Source organism: Nylanderia fulva, unplaced genomic scaffold, assembly GCF_048542155.1.
Source record: "Nylanderia fulva isolate GAGA-0341 unplaced genomic scaffold, ASM4854215v1 Scaffold3, whole genome shotgun sequence".
Taxonomy (NCBI): domain Eukaryota; kingdom Metazoa; phylum Arthropoda; class Insecta; order Hymenoptera; family Formicidae; genus Nylanderia; species Nylanderia fulva.
The window spans coordinates 6,488,510-6,508,311 of record NW_028190368.1 but is presented as its reverse complement, the minus strand read 5'-3'; the positions used below and the strand labels follow the sequence as shown (position 1 = coordinate 6,508,311).

Sequence of the window (19,802 nt, the reverse complement as noted above, 5' to 3'; positions counted from 1 at the left end):
ATCGCGGTATTGCACGTTCTGTTTTCAATCATTGATCTATGCTTGAATGAATCCTTGAACGGATTTTGACAGCAAGACTATAGTCTCATTTAGAGAATGAGACGTGGATCGCGGATGATTAACAATCTGTTTTTGTTCCTGTTAAGATGCTAGGACGAAATAGTCATACCAGGATGTTCTTCCGATATTAATAAAGTGCTCCTCGTGATTGCAGGTTTCGAGAAGATGACCTGTTATATGACACGAGCGGTGAGAGATCGACGCCGATGTCGCGGCCAAGGTCGCTTCGCCTGCAACAACTGCGATCGTCGTTATCATCAAATGAAGAACCTGAGGAGGCACGTGATGAACGAATGCGGCAAACAGCCGATGCATCAGTGCTCCTACTGTCCGTATAGGGCGACCTACAAGTCCTACCTTCAGGTGCACATGATGAAGCACACCAAACAGGGCTTCATACCTCGCTCGGCCGTTCTCAGACAACGTCGGGATCTCTGAGAGATCTCTCAACGCGTTACCTGCTAAGTAATGTCGAGACACACACTGGCAACAATTTATTAAATTCGAACAAGTATTTATTTCAATACTGTCAAATACATTTTTTATTCGAAGCTGATAATATTGATTTAATGTGAAAAATATTTATTTGATGCAAGCAAATCAAAATACATATTTATTTGTTTCAAATAAATGATTTATTACGCAGCATTGAAATAAATATTTATTAATTTAATAATTTGTTTTCAGTGCGGCTCAATCGAGTGCTCGAAGTTGCTTACTAGGTTATTTGTGACGATTTTGAAGAACATGTTAAAATGATTTGTTTAAGCTAAGCCTGTGAATTCTTTAACAATAAGATGATGAGAATTTTAGAGTTTTTCCGAAAAAAATGCGTTTAAAAAAGTATGTGTACATATATGAAAGATATATAAAATTTATATTTTCCTTTTTTTCTATCATTCTTTAGGCATTCCATATTTAAATTGCTGTGCTAAGATAGATATTCATTAGGAGTATTACTTAGATTTAAGGCCGATTTTGGCTGCTACCGGATTCTAATAAAATCTGCTACTCATTTCAAGACTATCTGAAATTTTTTGCAGTTCAATCCTTTCGAATCCTTTCTTTCTCTTTATTCCACCTCTCTCAGTTTACTTTTTTGTAGTCTTTAAGTCTCAAATTTTGAAATTGACAAATAAAAGAATGAAACATTTATTAAAATATAAAAAAAATCATATTTCCGATCAGTAATCATGACAAGGTAAGTCGGGTTTAATTTTGCAAAAATTCATAATCGCTATTATTGTCTAAATATATCAAATACCGTTTGCGTTTACGTTAAATATGATTTAGAAGATGACGGAATAATGCGAGATAATGGAATCTCGCGCAGAAAGCGGAAAACGCCTATATTCTACCAGAGCACTCCCGGAAGAAGCGGAATCACGAGTCATTATTAATAACACGTACTAACCATCGGCAAATCTTTTTCTGTTTCAGTTGATCCGAAACATGTCGCCACGTTCAAGCACACCTGCATCGTCTGCGGTAAGGCTTACAAGCACAAGCACCATCTGAAGCGTCATCACGACTTCGAGTGCGGGGTTGATCCGAAATTCAAGTGCGCCTTTTGTCCGCACAGAACTAGATACAAGGACAGCCTGACAAAACACATACTGGCGCGGCATCAACGTTTCCTGGAGCAGAACTCGTTATACGGCGGTCATCAACAGGTTTTCGAGACGCCTACCGATATCGAAGTGAGTTTTCACGCGCAAGGGACTAACGTGTTCAATGCTTATACCGATTTCACGCAGAATCTTTAACTTGATCGACGTAGCTTGCGATTGGAGATGGTTAGGCAGGTATTACAAATTTTAAGTACATGATGAGAGGTAGTTACAAATCGTTTTTTAAATCAAGTACTGTCTGTTAATTTGTGAAAGATTGTACAATTTTAACGATTACGATTACGTACGTATAATTTTGTAAATATGTTATCTGAGATTTATTAAAAATTTGACGGTTTCTAATATTGAATAAACTATGAAAATAATTCAAATTCTCCAATTTCTAAAATAATTATGGATAAAATGTAATTTGATGTATGTATCAATATAGAATTGGACTCTTGTATATAATAATAATGCAAATCATAAAAGTTTGTATTTATGAATAAAAAGAAGAGATTTAATTTTTTTGTGCAGTATTTTCTTTTGCTAAAATATCATTTTACTATTAAACAATTAAAATAATATTGTTTTATATATTTTATAATATATTAAATTAAAACAATATTATTTTTAATAATTATTTTTAATAATAATATAATGTTTACAGAGATATTTCAAAATAGCATCATATTTTTGGTATTCCATATAAATATTTAACTTTTTACTTTATATATATCATAATTTTTATATTGAATAAATCATTCGTAGAAGATTAATATATTAAAGTTTTGTCACTATAAATAAATAATTACATTTACCTTGTTAAATACAGTTTAATTAATTTTACAATGACTTTTGTATAATAATATCATTTTTATTCTTATAGAAAAATATGTATGTGTTGACAGATATATCGATAAAATATATATATGTATATATATATTTATGATGAGACTGAAGTTTTTTGATATTATTAAAATAAATTAAAAATAAATTTCATCTCTCTTCCTATGACCTTTCGCTTTTCCCTCTGTTAGTATAGGCAAATGTATTTTGAAAAAAACTCTGATATATGTAGCTGTACATATGTCTACTGTCAAGAATTATGATTTTATACACACACATGACGTCTTTTATATCTTCTATCATACATCCATCTCAATTGCTTCCCAAAGCATTAACCGACGTCGCTTGTGCGAGTTTAAGTCAACCTCGTGGACGCTAGCTAAGCTTCATCTCTTTTCTTCTTGGTTCGTAGGTTCGACATACAGTTCGGCCAACTGGACGATACCCACCCTGCCGTCCACGTCGCGCATCGCGATGTACACGAGACGCCTTCGCTCGATGACCACGGAAAGTGGCGGCTGCGGCACCGGGCCTCGTAAGTATCTCTGCGGCGATTGCAGCCGGACGTTCGCCTTGAAAGCCTCCCTGCTGCGCCACAAGGCTTTCGAGTGCAACAAAGGCCGGCAGCCGTACGAGCGGCAGCCGCAGGACGATTACGAGAGGTCGAGGAAGACGAAGAAGAAGCACATGTGTGTCAGATGCAATCGCGCCTACACCTTCTTTACCTCGCTCTGGCGGCATCAGAAGTACGAGTGCGGCGTGGAGCCCAAGTTCATTTGCCCCATCTGCAAGGGCCGGTTCGCCCAGAAGAGCAATCTGGACCGTCACGTGCGGTCGAAGCATTAAAAACTGCACTCGCTGTTCTTTGACTGTTCTTCAACCGCGTTGTCCTATCGCATTTTCAGTTTTAACGTGCGCTCTGTATTAGCATGTATCGATTAGTATTCATACTGTGAGTCGAAGTTGTCTTCACAATAAATCGAGTTTTAGGTGTTACACATTTGTGTTTGACGTTTTTCGTGCTTTATTGTTTTAATGAACTTTGAGAGCGAGAGAATTTATATCATTTTTAGGAAATAAGTATAAACCTTAAATTTTACTCAATAATCAGTGTGCGATGATGATTAAGAATTGTAATGTTTATCTTATTAAACGTTTTTTTTCTCTAAAATATCTCATTGTAAATAATGGACACAAATATTATTTATCTCGATCAATTTTTCTGTATTTTTCCTTATAAAAAGGCTACAATATCGTTAACTGCTTATGAAACAATCAATTGTAATTTTCTTTTTTTAGATACTTATTATAATTGTAAAAATTTAAATGTCATTTTTTGAAATCTTTATTTCTAATAAATTATCCTATAAATTCTTTTAATTCGTAATGCGAGAGGAGAAATTGAAATATCAATAATTTCGATCATCTGTGTCAACTCTAAACTTATGATACAATAATAGGATATGTCAGTTAGGAATAGAATAATATAGGATATGAATTATTTTATGTTTGTGATAAGCTGAACGAAAGAGACATACAATTGTTTTGGATTGCCATGTAATATATTTTCAATTATCAAACCAAAGAAAAAAAATTTTCCTGACGACCCGAATTGCTGTTTCTTTGATTACCAGCTAGCTATAAACATTTAGATAACATTAGTTGTATATAAAATGTAATCAAATAAATTAAATGCAATTAATAGAGAAAGAGAATGAAAAATCCCTTATATAAGAAATTGTCTGTTTCCTTCTGTAACACATACAGGGAAAAAGATTCTTCTACTCCGACAAATCTGCGATAATTACACGTGTATTTCCACGTTTATCATCCTTTAATATATTCTTGATTGAGTACAACACGTTATCCCAACGTAACGTTAATGTGCGATCGGAAGAGCGTAATAAAGTGTGTGAGAAGCTCCCGTACGTCACATCGTGCATGTAATTGATCTTTGTCCTTCGACGTGTACTTCAGGGTATCTATCCTGTCTTCAGTCTCGCAGACGAGTTGGCTTTTCCCAGTTTGCGTCAGCCGCGTCTCGTATGGAAGCGCGGAGGTGCGAAGTAAATACTCTAACACTGTCCTTTCTCCTTTGCAGGACACTCTTACGGGCCCAAGGACGAATTTCAGGATTGTTCGACGGACCTGTCGTCGCCACTAATATGCCCCCAATGCGGACGAACGTACAAAATGATGCGCAATTTAAAGAGACACATGAAGTTAGAGTGCGGCGGCCAGAGGAACTTCAAGTGTCACGTGTGCCCGTCTAAGTATACGCAAAACATCAGTCTTCGTCGTCATCTTCTGCAGCGACACAACATTTATCTACCGCCGAAGTTCTCGGTACCTAAACGCATCTTTGCCAAATAATCGTGTAATGCAACTGTAATAGGACTGGTATTCTTTGACGGACTGCAATGATCGATTATTTATTTAGTTCCTTTGGATTTTTATGCGCTTCTCGTCGATGACGATGTTGTGACAAAAGTCCAATAAATAAAATAAAATTTAGGAAATTAATTTATATGCGAGTTGATATATATGTAATCATAAAGTAGAAGAAATATAAGTATTGACTGATTATAAAAGAGAAAAATTATATAAGAGAAAGTTTAAAGTTGAGAATATATTACTTTGTTAGATTCTTTGGAATAATCATTTTATATATTTTTTTTATTTGTTTCTACATCGATTTTATATTTTATTAATATTTTTCATAGATTTAGTTTACTTGAGTTTAGATGTGTATGCTTATTGTTTCAATCGATAATTTTATTTTGATGCAAGTTTTTTTTTATATGCATAAAGAGTCAAAGAAAGGTGCTGAAATATCTCATATTCATAGAACGTTCACGCATTGCAATGTGATGAATTTCTAATGTATAAATGTGTAGCTTCAGTTTATCGATACAAGAATTACCAAAAAATTAAGAACAAATAAAGCGCGCGAATTTCGAAAACTATGATATAAAATGTATATCGAAATATTGATTAACCCAGTTTCTCTTAAAAACAAAATATGTAACATATATATCTAATCCGAAATAAACTTTTGATAGATGATCGTGTATGCTTAGCCTCTCCCCCTGCATTTTCACCTTCATCGAAGGAAAGGATATCGAGGAAAATACTTCTACACCTTATTGATGTTGCTTCAAGAGACTAATGGTTGCGTTTACGGCCGATACTAATCGATCATTTCTCTTTTTCAGATTCGCCATCGGTCGCGTCGCGAGGTCCGATAAGCGAGTTCTCCAAGAGGAACCGAGTCTTCAACTGTCACCAATGCGGTAGATCGTATCAAATGCGGCACAACCTGGTGAAGCACTTGAGATTCGAATGCGGCGGACAGAAGCACTTTGCGTGTTTGCTCTGTCCTTCTAGATACACCCAGAACGGCAAATTGCGACAGCACATGCTGAACACCCACCACATCTTCGTGCCTCCGCGAAAGGCCTGGAGATCCAGATACATGTCGACGCGCAATTAACCGTCCTAATTTAGCAATAAATGGGCATGAGACCCAGTACAAAAGAGATTAGCGCGCTATCTCGCTTATTACACTCGTTTATTATATAATTGTTTAATTATTATTATTATAAATTGGAAAAAAACGGAAAAAATTGCTATGGATTGGATTGAAAGTGCGACGGATATGAAGATCGACGCATGTTGTTGTCAAGCAAAAATACATTTGTTGTGTGAAAGATTTTTATCGGCATCGTTGATGTAGCCAACTAACAAGGCACTCTATTGTTAGTAGCTTTATTTTTGTAACAGAGGATGATATATTAGCAGCATGAATATTATTCCTATAATCCTTCAAGTTTCCCAAACAGTTAAATTTGTCCAAAATGTAATTAATAAATCTCGTTCTGAATAAAAGTTATTTAGATATTTATTGTTAGTCTGAAAAATAATTGTATATATATATAAAAGGTTTCTCGCTATTTTCTCTTGCACCAGCTTAGAAATATCTTATATTATTAATAAGCCATATTGTGTAATCTCAGGTTTTTCCTCAAAGTATTTTTTAGCATCCTTCTTTTTTGAATTTGAAGTTACCATCAGAATACACAATAAATGATGCATATACAAAATGTATATATCAATCAAACGATCAAATATCAAGAGCAAGATATTTTTGAAAAAATTTAGATTATTTTTCTGCAACGAAAATAGCATTTTATTTTTTTTTAGTCTTTAATTTTTTAATAGACATATAAGCTAAGATTTTTGTTGCGGAAAAATAAAGTACGAATTATTTCAAGAATTTAATTTTGCTATTCTACGCTCTTCCGAGATTGATTACTTAATACTAAAAAATAGCACGTTAAAACCGTAGACGATATGTCACAATTACGTAAGTATGATTTACACGTAAGTAGTGTTTCGCCAGATATCTTTCTTCAAAGCGGAATATCTATACTTGAAGATAACTCGATTTGTCTGACTGTTCCAAGACCACCGGACTCCATAAGACTCACGTAGAAGGAAGAGAAGATTGGTGCGATTCTCGTTTCGCGCACTGCGTACTAATCAGTGCATGAATGTTGTTTTTTTCAGATTTTTACGGGAGTTTCCATCCCCGAGAAACCCGAGCGAGTTACGGCCAGAAAGCTTCCTCGCCCGCGAAGATCACCACGATTAGAACGAGCGCGAGATATTCCTCTGGAGAACAGGCCCTCCAGTGTTCCGCCTGTGGGAAGAAGTACTCGCTGAAGCACAACTTGAAAAGACACGTGCGCTTCGAGTGCGGCGGTCAACGAAGATTCTCCTGCCACCTATGCCCGAACAAGTACACGCAAAACGTCAGTCTACGCAGACACCTGACGCATCATCACAATGTCGTTATGCCTGTAAAAAGGCGGCACAACAGCCCGAAGAAGATGTACAGTCGAGCCCTCTATCAGTGAGAACAGCCCGCAAGAAAACTTCGCCGGAAGATGAGTGTCGAGATGATATCGCGAGAAACGAAAGAGATTTGTGCCAAAGACCTTGTTCCACATAAAGTTATCATGGAGTTGAAGACCGACTAGATCCCATGCATGAAAGCAATATGGAAAATACGTTTAGTTAAACTTTTCAGACATTACTGACCTTTATATTTTACACATATAGTTATTACAGTTAGTAATCATAAATATTGATCTCTCTTTATATAAATTGCTATAGTGAATATACTTGGTTAAAAATAAATGTCGCAGTTATATAATGTGTGTTTTAGTAAGAATATTATAATTCTTATATTTTTCACTATTCCACCATTTTTTTTAGAATCTGTCATTTGCATAAGATTTGAATTCTTAGGAGGAATTTTATCGGCGACAAATGTTCGCAGAGTAGAAAGTATTTCCTGCATTTTTTCCAATAATTTAATATTTCGATGCTTATTTAGTCAGAGAAAATAAAATAAAAGAATATAAATTAATATCGAGCACTTGTCGTCGATAAAATGAAACCGCGTACGTTCAATGATCTGCAAGTTGACGTTAAATAAGATCTTCATCAAAATGTTGCGATGATCTCCAGCGATACTTAAGATATTTTCGCGAAGAACGCAATCGTTGATCTCTCATATTCACATTTGCAACATTAAGAAAATTTGATTCCGCGAAAATCGCTCGTTGATGTGACAAGGACACGCTCTTAAAGTAACGATTTTTTTTTCATTCAACAGGTTCTACGAACTCTTATCCCTGTTTGGATTGCGGACGCAGTTACCTGCACCATTGCAATCTGAACAGACACAGGAAGAATGAATGCGGTGGGAAGCGCAACTTCGAGTGCAGGCTCTGTCATAGAAGTTTCACCCAGAAAACGAGCCTATTACGACATTTGAAAGTCATACATGGAATTGTAATATATTGACATTCGATATTATCATCGAGATAATACCTAGTTCCATGTTGTAGACCGTTTACTGCTGTAAGACTCGCCTTGGTCTTCGATCGTGATCCCTATACGAAGATGGGCGAACAACCTCGTCTCTCTCATTCAAGGTATCCTTATTTGATTCCTTTTTCCAAAGACATTGATCATCGAAGGCGGTTCGAGCGGAAAGTGTGCGTTTTAAGTGTGTTATCGAGTTGTTCAGATCGATTCGATCAGACGATCGTTAGCTAGACGAGTTTCTGCTACCTACGAATCGCGTTTCCGATGTATCTCTGTTTTCCGATCTTCTGCCCTTCCGCATGTTCCTTCTCATCGAAAAACAAAATTCGAAATTTTCGTGATCGCGGAATAGCGTCAGGTCAGCTTTCGATCGTCGAGACTCGTGTCTGACGATCACGGTCACGACAGTATGAGCTCACGACTAACACGACTATCGTCTTCGTTTTCTTCCAGGTATGGTCTGGATGACCATTCAGCCGGGACCGCCTCGGAAATCGCGACATGCAAGTTCCGTGAAGGACGGGGATCTTCCTCTCAGGTGTCCGCGATGCGGCCGTGGTTACAAGTTCAAGCCCAGCCTGTCGAAGCACATAAAGTACGAGTGCGGCGGTCGCAGAAACTTCTGCTGCGATCTATGCGGGCGCGGTTTCACGCAGAATGTCAGTTTGCGCCGTCACCTAATGCAGAGTCATAATTTCTATCAGCCGCCGATGAAGTGCATTCGAAAGTTCGTCAATCGGGCCGGCGTTCTCATCGAAGATCGTCCGTAGCTGGACCGTGACAGTCCCGGATGGAATAGTCGTCGCTCGAAGAACCTCGTTTTCGTGAAGAGTGATTCGCTGGACTGTAGAACTTCTGACCGTACGATCCCGCATTTTCCCGCGAAGATTACTCGTAGTTTAGATGATTCAACGTTCCTTAGAAGATTAAGTAGAGCCTGCCACGCATACCGCATCACACAGCGACTGTACGCTCACCCGAAGTTCATCACTCGAAGAAAACCTCTATAATTGTAATAATATACAATATATATAACAGCGCGATCCTGCTTCTACAGATCGGATCGTGAATCGTTGATAAAGCTCTTGTAGCCGCTGTTCGACTCGTGCCTATATTTATAATAGAAAACATAATAGAATACATATTATTTATAGTAGTGAAACAATTGTAATAATAAAGTTTAATCAGCCACATCAAGACACTAGATTGTTGTTTCCATATCTGACAATCTTCGATTACGATTGCGCTTTGTTGTCTTCCACACTGAAGATCGATTGTTCTTTTTAAGGATGATTACAATTTTTTGCAAGGATATATTTCTTAAATTTTTATTCGATAATTTTCAAAATCTTTATAAATAGTTCTTGTTGAAATTTATATATATATTATTATATATTATTATATTATTTAATAGTTTTTTAACGCATTTAAAGTTGTTTCATTCTTATCACGGCATATTTATTCTTATTGTTCCTAAAACTGGCCTCGGCGTCGTCCTGTGCCAGGAATTGTACATCCTTCGTATCGCTATCACGTATGTATTTAATAATTATTACTCGAATATATGCATATACCGTTTCCTCTGTTTTTCCTACTCCTTTTTTTCTCTCTGAATATTTGTATGATTTTTGATCATTTCATTTATGAATACGAATTTTGCCGATTCTCTTATATGCGTTATATTTAATTTTTTTTTCATTTTTCGCTGATCTAATATATCTTATTTTTTTATCTATTCATTCTAATATACATATATATGTATTCCTATCTTTTCATTTTATCTTTTTTATTACCGATTTGATAAAGTTTCAATTCGAGAATATATTAAATTTGATTATTTAAATCGCAATTGTTTATTATTGTAAGAAACTGTACCTTAATTTAATTATTATAAATTTTATCGGAATTTGCGATTTTTTAAATCTTTCGTATTCTGTATTCTGCCTGCACTTCATTTTTGAGAATTTTCTTTCAAAAAATATAATAAAGCTTTTCATTTTTTTTCTCACCTTGTTCTACCTTTAAACCCGATCCTATCATAATATCCCTTAATATTGCTATTTTGATTTTCAGATAACGATTTGTTGGAGTTGTCATCGCAATTATACAAAGTTGATCTCAACAGCCACAATCAAGCTTATTGCGACTACGGTTCCCCGTCGGAGTTGTCATCGCAATTATACAAAGTTGATCTCAACAGCCCTAATCAAGCTTGTTGCGACTACGGTTCCCTGTCTTCTCAAAGTGCATCTAGAACTGTATCCCCGAACATCTCGGATACTGAACAGCAGCAAACTACAATAGCAAATGAAAAGAAAGAAAAAGTGTCGTGCCCTAAATGCAGGCAACTATTAAGCAACAAATATTCTTTGGACCGTCACCGTCGTGAGAAAATCTGTGAGAAAAATCGCAATCCCAATGGCATGTTTAAATGTGACAAATGTACGAAAGCATATAATATTAAGGGTAGTCTCACACGTCATAAAAAAAAACATAACTCAAAGTCGCCTCATATCTGCTCGTTTTGCCGCAAAATATTCTCTCAGAAGAGCTGCTTAAAAAGACATATCGAAAAGGGGTCTTGCAAGGGGATTAGATGCGATGAAAAGAAACGTAAGATCATAAAGAAACAGAAGATTGACTAATAAATATATCAGTACTTTTGCGGTAATAAGTGATTTCAGCTAAATCGATTCCACTTTGGAAGGCTGCTCGTAAAAAAAAAAAAAAAAAAAAAAAAACAATCCTCGAAAAAATGTGAAGAATGAGAGACTAATCATCGTATAAAAATAGATTGAGAAAATGAGGAGAAAAGTGATAGAAAATTTAAAATTTTAAGCAATAGAGTTCCTTGAAAAAAATAAATTCTATGGATAAAATAGGCCTTAATATCGATCAGAAATTAAAGTTTTCGTTATTTGGAAAAATAGTATGATATATTCTGGAAAATTTTAAAGTATAAAAAGTTTTCTTATGAAAAATTCTGTTATATAAGCGTTTCATATCTTTACTGATAAAGAGGAATTTTGTTTTGAATTATCGCGTCGGAATCTAGGCGGATGTTGGTAATGGAAGGTAGTTTTTAAAGAAAGTCAGAATTGATATTCTAACTTTTAAGAATATTCTTTTTATCAAGGACAAGAGTTCAGACATCGGTTTAGAAGAAAAATGATTTGTATTATTTGAGAACTTAATTTGTAACAATATATACATTTAAATTAAATTATACGATATTTTATATCTTTATTTGTGAAAAAGACTATTTGAGGTCACGACTAACTTTAATAATCGGTTTTAGGTGAAACGTTACATATATTTTTAATATTCTAAAATATTTTACAATTTGTAAATTACAGGAATTATTTGTGAATTAAATTTATATAATTTTTTATTAATGAGATTGTATATACTATGTATATATATTTTTTTTAATATATTAATATTATACGATATTATATTTAAATATATTATTTAAATATTATACTTATATATAAATATATTATATTATATACAGGGTAGGCCATTTTAATCTTTCCACTAAAATTTCTCAAAATCCAAAAATTTAAGACAAAAATGTTTCAGATAAAAGTTGTATGGTTTCAAGGGGGACATGAGATGGTGTCATTGATTTGACCTTGAATAGCCATTTGAAGGTTACGTAAAGGTTAACTTCAATTTCTTAAATGGAACACTATATTTTTTCTTGCATACTTTTGTAGCTGACTTCGAGATCTTTCCAAAACACTACAATAAAATATTTTTTCATGAAGTATTTTTCGAGTTATTAAGGCTGCAAATTTGCAGTATTTTGACATAAAATACAAAATATCTTGGGAAATATTCATTTTTCGATTATCATACCTTAATACTTTTATGCACAGAATAATGAGACGAATCAATTGGTGTAAAGAAAACACATAGTTGTCTTAAAGAAAAATTATCTAACTGCTTATTGCAATTTTCATATTTTTTTTTAAAGGTAACTATGTGTTTTCTTTACATCAACTGATTTATCTCATTATTCTGTGCATAAAAGTATTAAGGTATGATAATCGAAAAATGAATATTTCCCAAGATATTTTGTATTTTATGTCAAAATACTGCAAATTTGCAGCCTTAATAACTCGAAAAATACTTCATGAAAAAATATTTTATTGTAGTGTTTTGGAAAGATCTCGAAGTCAGCTACAAAAGTATGCAAGAAAAAATATAGTGTTCCATTTAAGAAATTGAAGTTGACCTTCACGTAACCTTCAAATGGCTATTCAAGGTCAAATCAATGACACCATCTCATGTCCCCCTTGAAACCATACAACTTTTATCTGAAACATTTTTGTCTTAAATTTTTGGATTTTGAGAAATTTTAGTGGAAAGATTAAAATGGCCTACCCTGTATAATATAATTATAATTAAATATTTAAATTATATTTAAATATAATATTAGGTATTATATTTAAATATATTAATATTAAATATATTAATGTTATTAAACCTGAGTGTGCGCGTGATATGTGTGATATTTAAATTATGTAATTATATATTCTATGAAAAATATATGTATTGAATAAATCATTGAATATATTCAATATAATATATTCAATACATATTAATGTATATTAATACATATTGAATATAATATCATTGAATATGCATATATCAATAATTTAGTATTATGAAATATATATTAATATTATATGTCATCATTTTATTATATGTATATTGAAATATTAATAACGCATTGCGTAAAAAGGAGTATGTTAAAAAATGGCAGATTTTTTCTCCAGAGCCGGTTTATAATAATTTTTTGACCGTAGAATGGTGTGGTGACGTGGTGGATGTACGTCATTCTACGGTCAAAAAAATTATGTCGGCTTGAGGGCATAAATCGACTATTTTTTAACATACTCCTTTGTTTTAGCGAGAAAGAAATGATTATTTTTAATGTGAATAATTTTTGTTTATTGCGCAAATTACTAATTTTTTAATTTTATTTTTATAATCTTTCCTCCATATTTATTCCTCTATAAAATGAGAAAACGCGATGTTAGAAATAATTTTTTTCGACTTTGACTTACAATTAGTACATTCGACACACAAGTGATAGCTCGGGATGCAGCTTCATAAAGTTTGCACTCGCGCGAACTTGTGAGAGATCTAATTTTATAATGAACAAAATTGCACATTTTGTTGGGAATGGATTGCATCTTGTAATGCTGAATTATATCGAATGACTTCCGATGTCTCTGAACTCTTGGACTCATATTATATAAATTACGTATGCAACATTTACGTAAATGATAATAGTTAAGATTGTTCGCGATTTGCTTTAAGCTATGTAAATACCCCAGAAAAATCTAGAAAAAAAGTGAAGAAAACGATGAATAAAATAATGATAAATGAAAAGACAATGCCGTGTTTGTGGTATTTGAAAACGGTTTGCGTGTTCTTCTCTTAAATAATGCCTTATAGTTTGTAACGCACACACATCGATGATATATTGCAATAATACAGGGTTTGTCCGGAAAGTAATGCGTCGCATTTTTTTGTGACGCGACTATACATCGCAGAGCGATGGGACCGGTTGGGGAGGAAGGGGGGTACCCTTAGCTTTCCAACGGTAGGTCGCTCAATTGTTTCCATGCGCTTGGAGGGTTAGGACGGCTTATTCTGTGAACCTCTGCTTAGTGGTCGCGTCGAACTTGTGATGGAGAGAACGATAGAGCAACGCTATGCGATAAAGTTTTGCGTGAAGCTGGACAAGACGCCGCTGGAAACTTTTGAAATGCTCAAGAAAGTTTTCGGGGACGATTGCCTTTCCAAATCGCAGTCAAACAGATGGCACAAGATGTTTAGAGAAGGTCGGAAGGAGGTCGCCGACGAGGCCCGCGCAGGACGCCCGTCAACATCGCGAACGGACGACAATGTGACTCGTGTGCGCCAATTATTGAATTCAGACCGTCGAATGAATGTTCGCTTAATGTCGGAATTATTGAACTTGCCGAAAACGATTGTTCACGAGATTGTATCGGAAGACTTGGCCATGCGGAAGATTTGCGCAAAACTTGTGCCCAGAGTGTTGACCGATGCGCAAAAGCAACACCGAGTGGAAGTTTGTGAAGAACTCAAGCAGCCGCCCTACAGTCCCGACTTGGCCCCGGCGGACTTTTTTTTATTTCCTCGGCTGAAAAGGGAGCTCAAAGGACAACAGCTCGAGTCGGTTGACAACGTACAAGCTACTTCGACGGCCTCCCTGAACAGCATCCCAGTCAAGGAGTTCCAGAAATCTTATGACGCATGGAAATCGCGTTGGCAAAAATGTATTGACGCAGAAGGGTCATACTTCGAACAATTTTAAGTTGTTTTACCTATGCGATCAATAAATTCTTTTTTAAAAAAAATGCGACGCATTACTTTCCGGACAAACCCTGTACAAGTATGCTTTGCTATTAATTTTTTTAGAGTATTGTGAGAATGAGGATCACACATGTGTCTTGTCAATATAGACGTTTAACATTATATTTTGCTCGCTTCCCAGTTGTTTTATGCGTTTCTTGCGTCAAGTAATTTAAATGTGAAGCACTTGTGCAAATTTGAATTTGTAACGACGATGAATAGCTCTCTTATTACACTATAGGATGGAACTAGGATATATACGTTTCTTCTTTTAAATACTACTTTGATACTGTTATTAATTACTCGGTTATATTTTATCACAATTTATTTTATCGCCACGATGAAAAGGCTTAGACTAAGATAATACACACTGGTGCACTTAAGAAATTTATTCAGTGACATAGCGATACGAATTATAAACTTGATAAAGGATTATTCAAATATCGAATGATAGTACAATGAAATTGCGAAAACAGGTAAACACGTAGGTTTACTTGCTTGAGACTGCTAAATCTAATTTTCGTATATCTGCGACGAATCGAAAATTATTGGCCATATTTATCTGTCTTGGCTGTGAAGACTATTATTCGAAATATGTTGAATATTTTCTCATTTTTATTATTAATCATAATCGTTTTCAATTTGCGTTTAGTATATAAAATATATTATATAGCTTTTTGCTTTTTAAAATTTTGTTCTTATCGATGCATCCCATTTTGGATATATACGTGTATATGCATATATATATATATATATATATAAAAGGATAAAAGAATCAAATATAGAAATCAGACAATCGTCGCATCTGCATCTTAATCTGAGTTCGCGGAAAGTTTATTTTCATCGATCAATACGTTACATATGTTATAAGTATATGTATATCTTGCGATATTTTGTTCTGTAAAAATGTTACTTATATATACATAATAAAATCATACGGTTTACACATGTCCTGCTGTTTCATTGAGTCCCGGCTGCCTCGATTGCCAGGAAATAGATTTACACGACACTCTACGAGCTGCGACACGATTCAACGGGAGTATTTCTTCGATCTCTTTTCACTCTGGGATATAGATAACTCATTTTTCTATACATCTCGAACTCGTCAGATGGTTGTGCACAGAGACAAAGGAACCTTTATTATTTAATTGCTCGAATAACACAAGGAGACTCTTGAGAATATCAAAAATGCTACACGATTCTTTCAATTCCCGAATTACCTCTCCAAAGCACTTGTATTCCGTCTGCTATATACAGAATGTTTCATTTAATTCAGAGATTAAAATCATTAATCGGAAATGTTCATATAGTGAAAAATATTAACGTTAGTTCGACAACAAATATTTACTTCTCTTTTTGTTTCCTCGAGACACGCTGTATCTAGCAGTGATTCCAATCATACTTTGGTACCGATTAAGAAATTCCTGTCTTTTCTGTCGAATGGATTGCTGAAATTCAGAAATTCGTTCCTCGCGACCTGGAAAAACCAACGAGTTCAATCGATGATACAGCAGAGCCAACAATACGATCGATCGATCAATGTTCTTTCCTCTGTCCCGCGTATGTTGATCACTTTACTTACATGAGACTCTGATCATGTTTCAGCCAAGCGACGGTTATTCTGCGATGGACTATCGCGTGACATTTGGAGACGCTGCAAGGACGAGCTGCGCTGTATCAAATGCAACAAGCGATACAGCGACTGGCGTAGTTTGCGGAAACACATGAATTACTTCTGTCAAATGGAGCCGCTCTTTTCATGTCCATATTGCTCCCACAGGGCCAGGATACCCACTCTGCTAAAGTATCACTTGGTTCGCGAGCATCGTGTGTCTCTCGTAGAGACACGCTGATTTCCACTGCAGTTATAATAAGAAAATCTCACTTAACCACTGTTTTTCATCAATATTAAATTCATTTTTGTATCGAAAAATTATTTAGACTTAGAAACTTTGTTTTGGGAAAGTACAAGGTGAATCTTAATGTGTGGTAAAAATTTTTTTTATATTAAATTAAGGAAGAAAAGGTCGAGGGGTGTGATGCGAGATTTTCGCACAATTTTGCTTCCTGAAAAATCGAGATTGCAAGAAACGTTGAGTTAATATTGTTATTGTTAGGTTATTAAATTGTTAATAAATTATAATAATCGCGACCTACATTGTATGTCAATTTATTAAATTTTAATTTTGTTACGAACAGAAACTCTGTATAAAGTTATTTGTATATAAGAACTCTTCTTCATTTTATACGTATTGTGATTATATTTTTTGCACTATTTATGTGCAATTAAAAACAACGAACGAATATATGTATTTATAATTTATGAAAACAGTTATTAATGTTTTTTTGTTAGTTTTAGTGATTATTCAAATTTTTGTTGCAAATGTGACAATAATTATAGTGGTTATTAATTATAATTAGAGTGGGATGAGAATTGCTATTTTTTTAATATGCACATTTAATTTATAGTTAAGTTTATTTTATAAATATATATTCTATATTTGCACACTGCGTTATGCGATGAAACCGGAATATATTTCTAGAAATATTTTAAACTATGTATTACATGTTTGAACTAAAGCTTTATTTTTATAATTAACGTTGATTAGCAGATTTGATCAATAAAGACAGCACGATTTAATAAAGATATAATAATCTCCCATTTCTCTTTTCCCGATATCTCAACAAGTTTACGTTAGGTATTTCTCTCGAGTTCTGTCTCTCTAACATTTTGATGTAATTTGTAGGACTCAGTCTGATGAAGCAGCAACCCGAGGATTTCGTGGAGTACCGTGCAGACAAGTCCATTTTCGTGTGCTCGAAATGCGGGAAGAATTATGCCCGTAAAGCGAGTCTTCAACGTCATCTTCAGAGCACTCCGTGCGGAACACTATCTAAGTTCTACTGCAATTTCTGCAGATACAAGACCGGCCGTAAAGACGTTCTCGTCAGGCACATGCGCAACATTCATCCCAAAACTCGTGTCTCGACAGTGACGCGAAAATGAAGAAAAATGCGAAAATTTAGTGCCAAACAAAAGGTGCCTCTCGATTTCTTACGAATATTCTAGATTTACGTGTTCGGATAAGTTAACCGAACTCGCAAGCGATGTGAACGATGCATTTCTCGGTGTTCCGCATTCTAAATTCAGTTGTAACATACACATATATATTTGCAAAATAATGCGTTATCGCGCTAAACTTTAACTTTGTATCCTGTGAAATAATTGTGATAAAATAAAGATTGCGAAATGGAACTAAGCATGTAAAGTATTATAAATAATGAATAATGAATTATTTTTGATAAGAGTTTACACGGACATTTTTTCGAATTTCTTTCTTTTTTTGCTTTCTCATTTATTTATAATTGTCGATGTTTCGTAATAAATATAAAAATTGATGTAATTATTAGAAGATAAGATAAGTGGAGATAATTTCTTGAGGTAAGAGGGTGTATAAAATGATGAAAATTTTATAAAACACTGCTCGCATAGCATAAATGTATCATCTTATTAAATTTATCTTATTAAATCAATAATTTTTAATTTTCAGGAATTTCATATTTATGCGGAGCATTAATTATCTATAATTATTTCGACATTAATTTATATTGTAAAGCTTCTCGTATAGTTTATAAAAAAAGGACTGTAAAAAATATGAATTGAACGCTTACTAGCAATGTATTTGTGTTTTCGATTTATGTTTCGATATATTTGTGTTTTTTTTATTTTTATTGTAGATGGCAGTTCAAGTTATTTAAAAATCGATCCACATTTCTGCAATTAATGCTTGGAGCTCAATATTTATACGTGATTGTCAAAATAATTGAATCAATCGGCGTATACATATATAATATCGTATAGTCACATCGATCGATTACGTCATGTTTACGTGACAGTTTACGGATCGATCGGACAATCGTAAGTCTCTTCTACGTGGACGATATTCGCGATTGTCCTCATGAGGCGAACACCGCTACATCGCAGCTTCCTTCGTCTGTTTCAGGCAATGACAATTGGAACGTGCGCATTGAAGCGAACAACTATGATTCAACCACGTATCACGTGCACAGGCGGTATATATGTCCCTTCTGCAAGAAGGTCTACAACTCGAAGAACCTGCTGAAAAAGCACTTACACTTGCGGGCTTGCAAAATGAATCCGCGCAACTTGCAAATGTTCGCTTGCACCTTCTGCCCTTACAAGAGCATGTACAAGGCCAACATGGAGAGGCACGTGAGGAACATTCACAGTACCGGCGGCTTCAAATTTCGCTGCGAACTCTGCAACTTTCGCAGTAATTATTCCTTCTGCGTTCGCAGACACATAAGGAACTTCCATTGCACGACCACGGACGAATCCAACAAGCAATAGAGAGGACGATACTTCCTTTTTCCTTAATCTTATCCTCAGTGTGGAGTGGACCCTCTTATTAAAAATTATTGCTAACGCAAACTTGCATTATATTATTAGGATGTGTCGAAATTTGTTTTTAATTTGAGCTTTTATCTTTTAACCACCGTCGAATCAAAGGATTTGTGATTTTATAACGATCAGTATAAAGTTGATTGTGACAGATGTACATACATGTACCGAAAGAATATAATATAATATATATCGAATATAATATATCGAAAGAAAAGGGAAATATAAAAAATTATATTATAATCAATACAGATGTTTAGAAATATATCTCGGCAAATTAGATCGTTCAGAAAATTGTTATATAACGGAGATCGATATTATATATTTAAAGTTATATATTTAAACTACAATAAATGTCTAAAATTTAACATTATCTTTTATATGAATATATGGGATAAAAATGTAAATTTACCAATATTTATGCGAGTAACATTATATATTATTAATTTAATATACGTAGTTTATGTGTATCTGTAGAATTGGAAATATTTTCTAAGTACGAGTCATATAAAATCATAATATAAAAGAACCAATTAGAGCCTAATTGTAATTATAAATTCTTCTACTTG

At 34.3% G+C, this 19,802-nt stretch overlaps 2 protein-coding genes and 1 long non-coding RNA gene across 21 annotated transcripts in view; all 3 read left to right on the top strand.

The window, feature by feature from the left end:
* The window catches only part of LOC114933442 (longitudinals lacking protein, isoforms A/B/D/L), a 246,568-nt gene that overhangs the window by 120,527 nt on the left and 106,239 nt on the right, over positions 1-19,802 (top strand). Inside the window, exons 7-8 of one of the 19 annotated variants that reach the window (XM_085484447.1) lie at positions 1,501-1,760; positions 2,932-3,056. The exons of 12 other annotated variants lie outside the window; for them this stretch is intronic. In XM_085484447.1, the coding sequence (XP_085340573.1) occupies positions 1,501-1,760; positions 2,932-3,021 (350 nt within the window). In that variant the 3' untranslated portion in view covers positions 3,022-3,056. Of the gene's footprint in view, positions 1-214; positions 446-1,500; positions 2,057-2,931; positions 4,126-7,088; positions 7,756-8,870; positions 9,615-18,814; positions 19,198-19,802 lie in introns of those variants that run through there. 6 more of the 19 variants (XM_085484446.1, XM_085484454.1, XM_085484448.1 and 3 more) reach the window with 6 other exon arrangements.
* Positions 9,208-11,161, top strand: LOC146722586 (uncharacterized). The gene is made up of 3 exons (XM_085484371.1): positions 9,208-9,215; positions 9,851-9,951; positions 10,491-11,161. The coding sequence occupies exons 1-3, from the start codon at positions 9,208-9,210 to the stop codon at positions 11,060-11,062; spliced, it is 681 nt and encodes a 226-aa protein (XP_085340497.1). The 3' UTR covers positions 11,063-11,161.
* LOC146722585 (uncharacterized) lies at positions 12,070-15,758 on the top strand. The gene is made up of 2 exons (XR_014925089.1): positions 12,070-13,929; positions 14,852-15,758. It is a non-coding gene; the product is annotated as an uncharacterized LOC146722585 (long non-coding RNA).

Excerpts from the sequence above, each read along its gene's own strand:
- LOC146722586 (XM_085484371.1), top strand. Across the intron at positions 9,952-10,490 it reads ATCCTTCGTATCGCTATCAC|ATAACGATTTGTTGGAGTTG; the intron begins GTATGTATTTAA and ends TTTGATTTTCAG.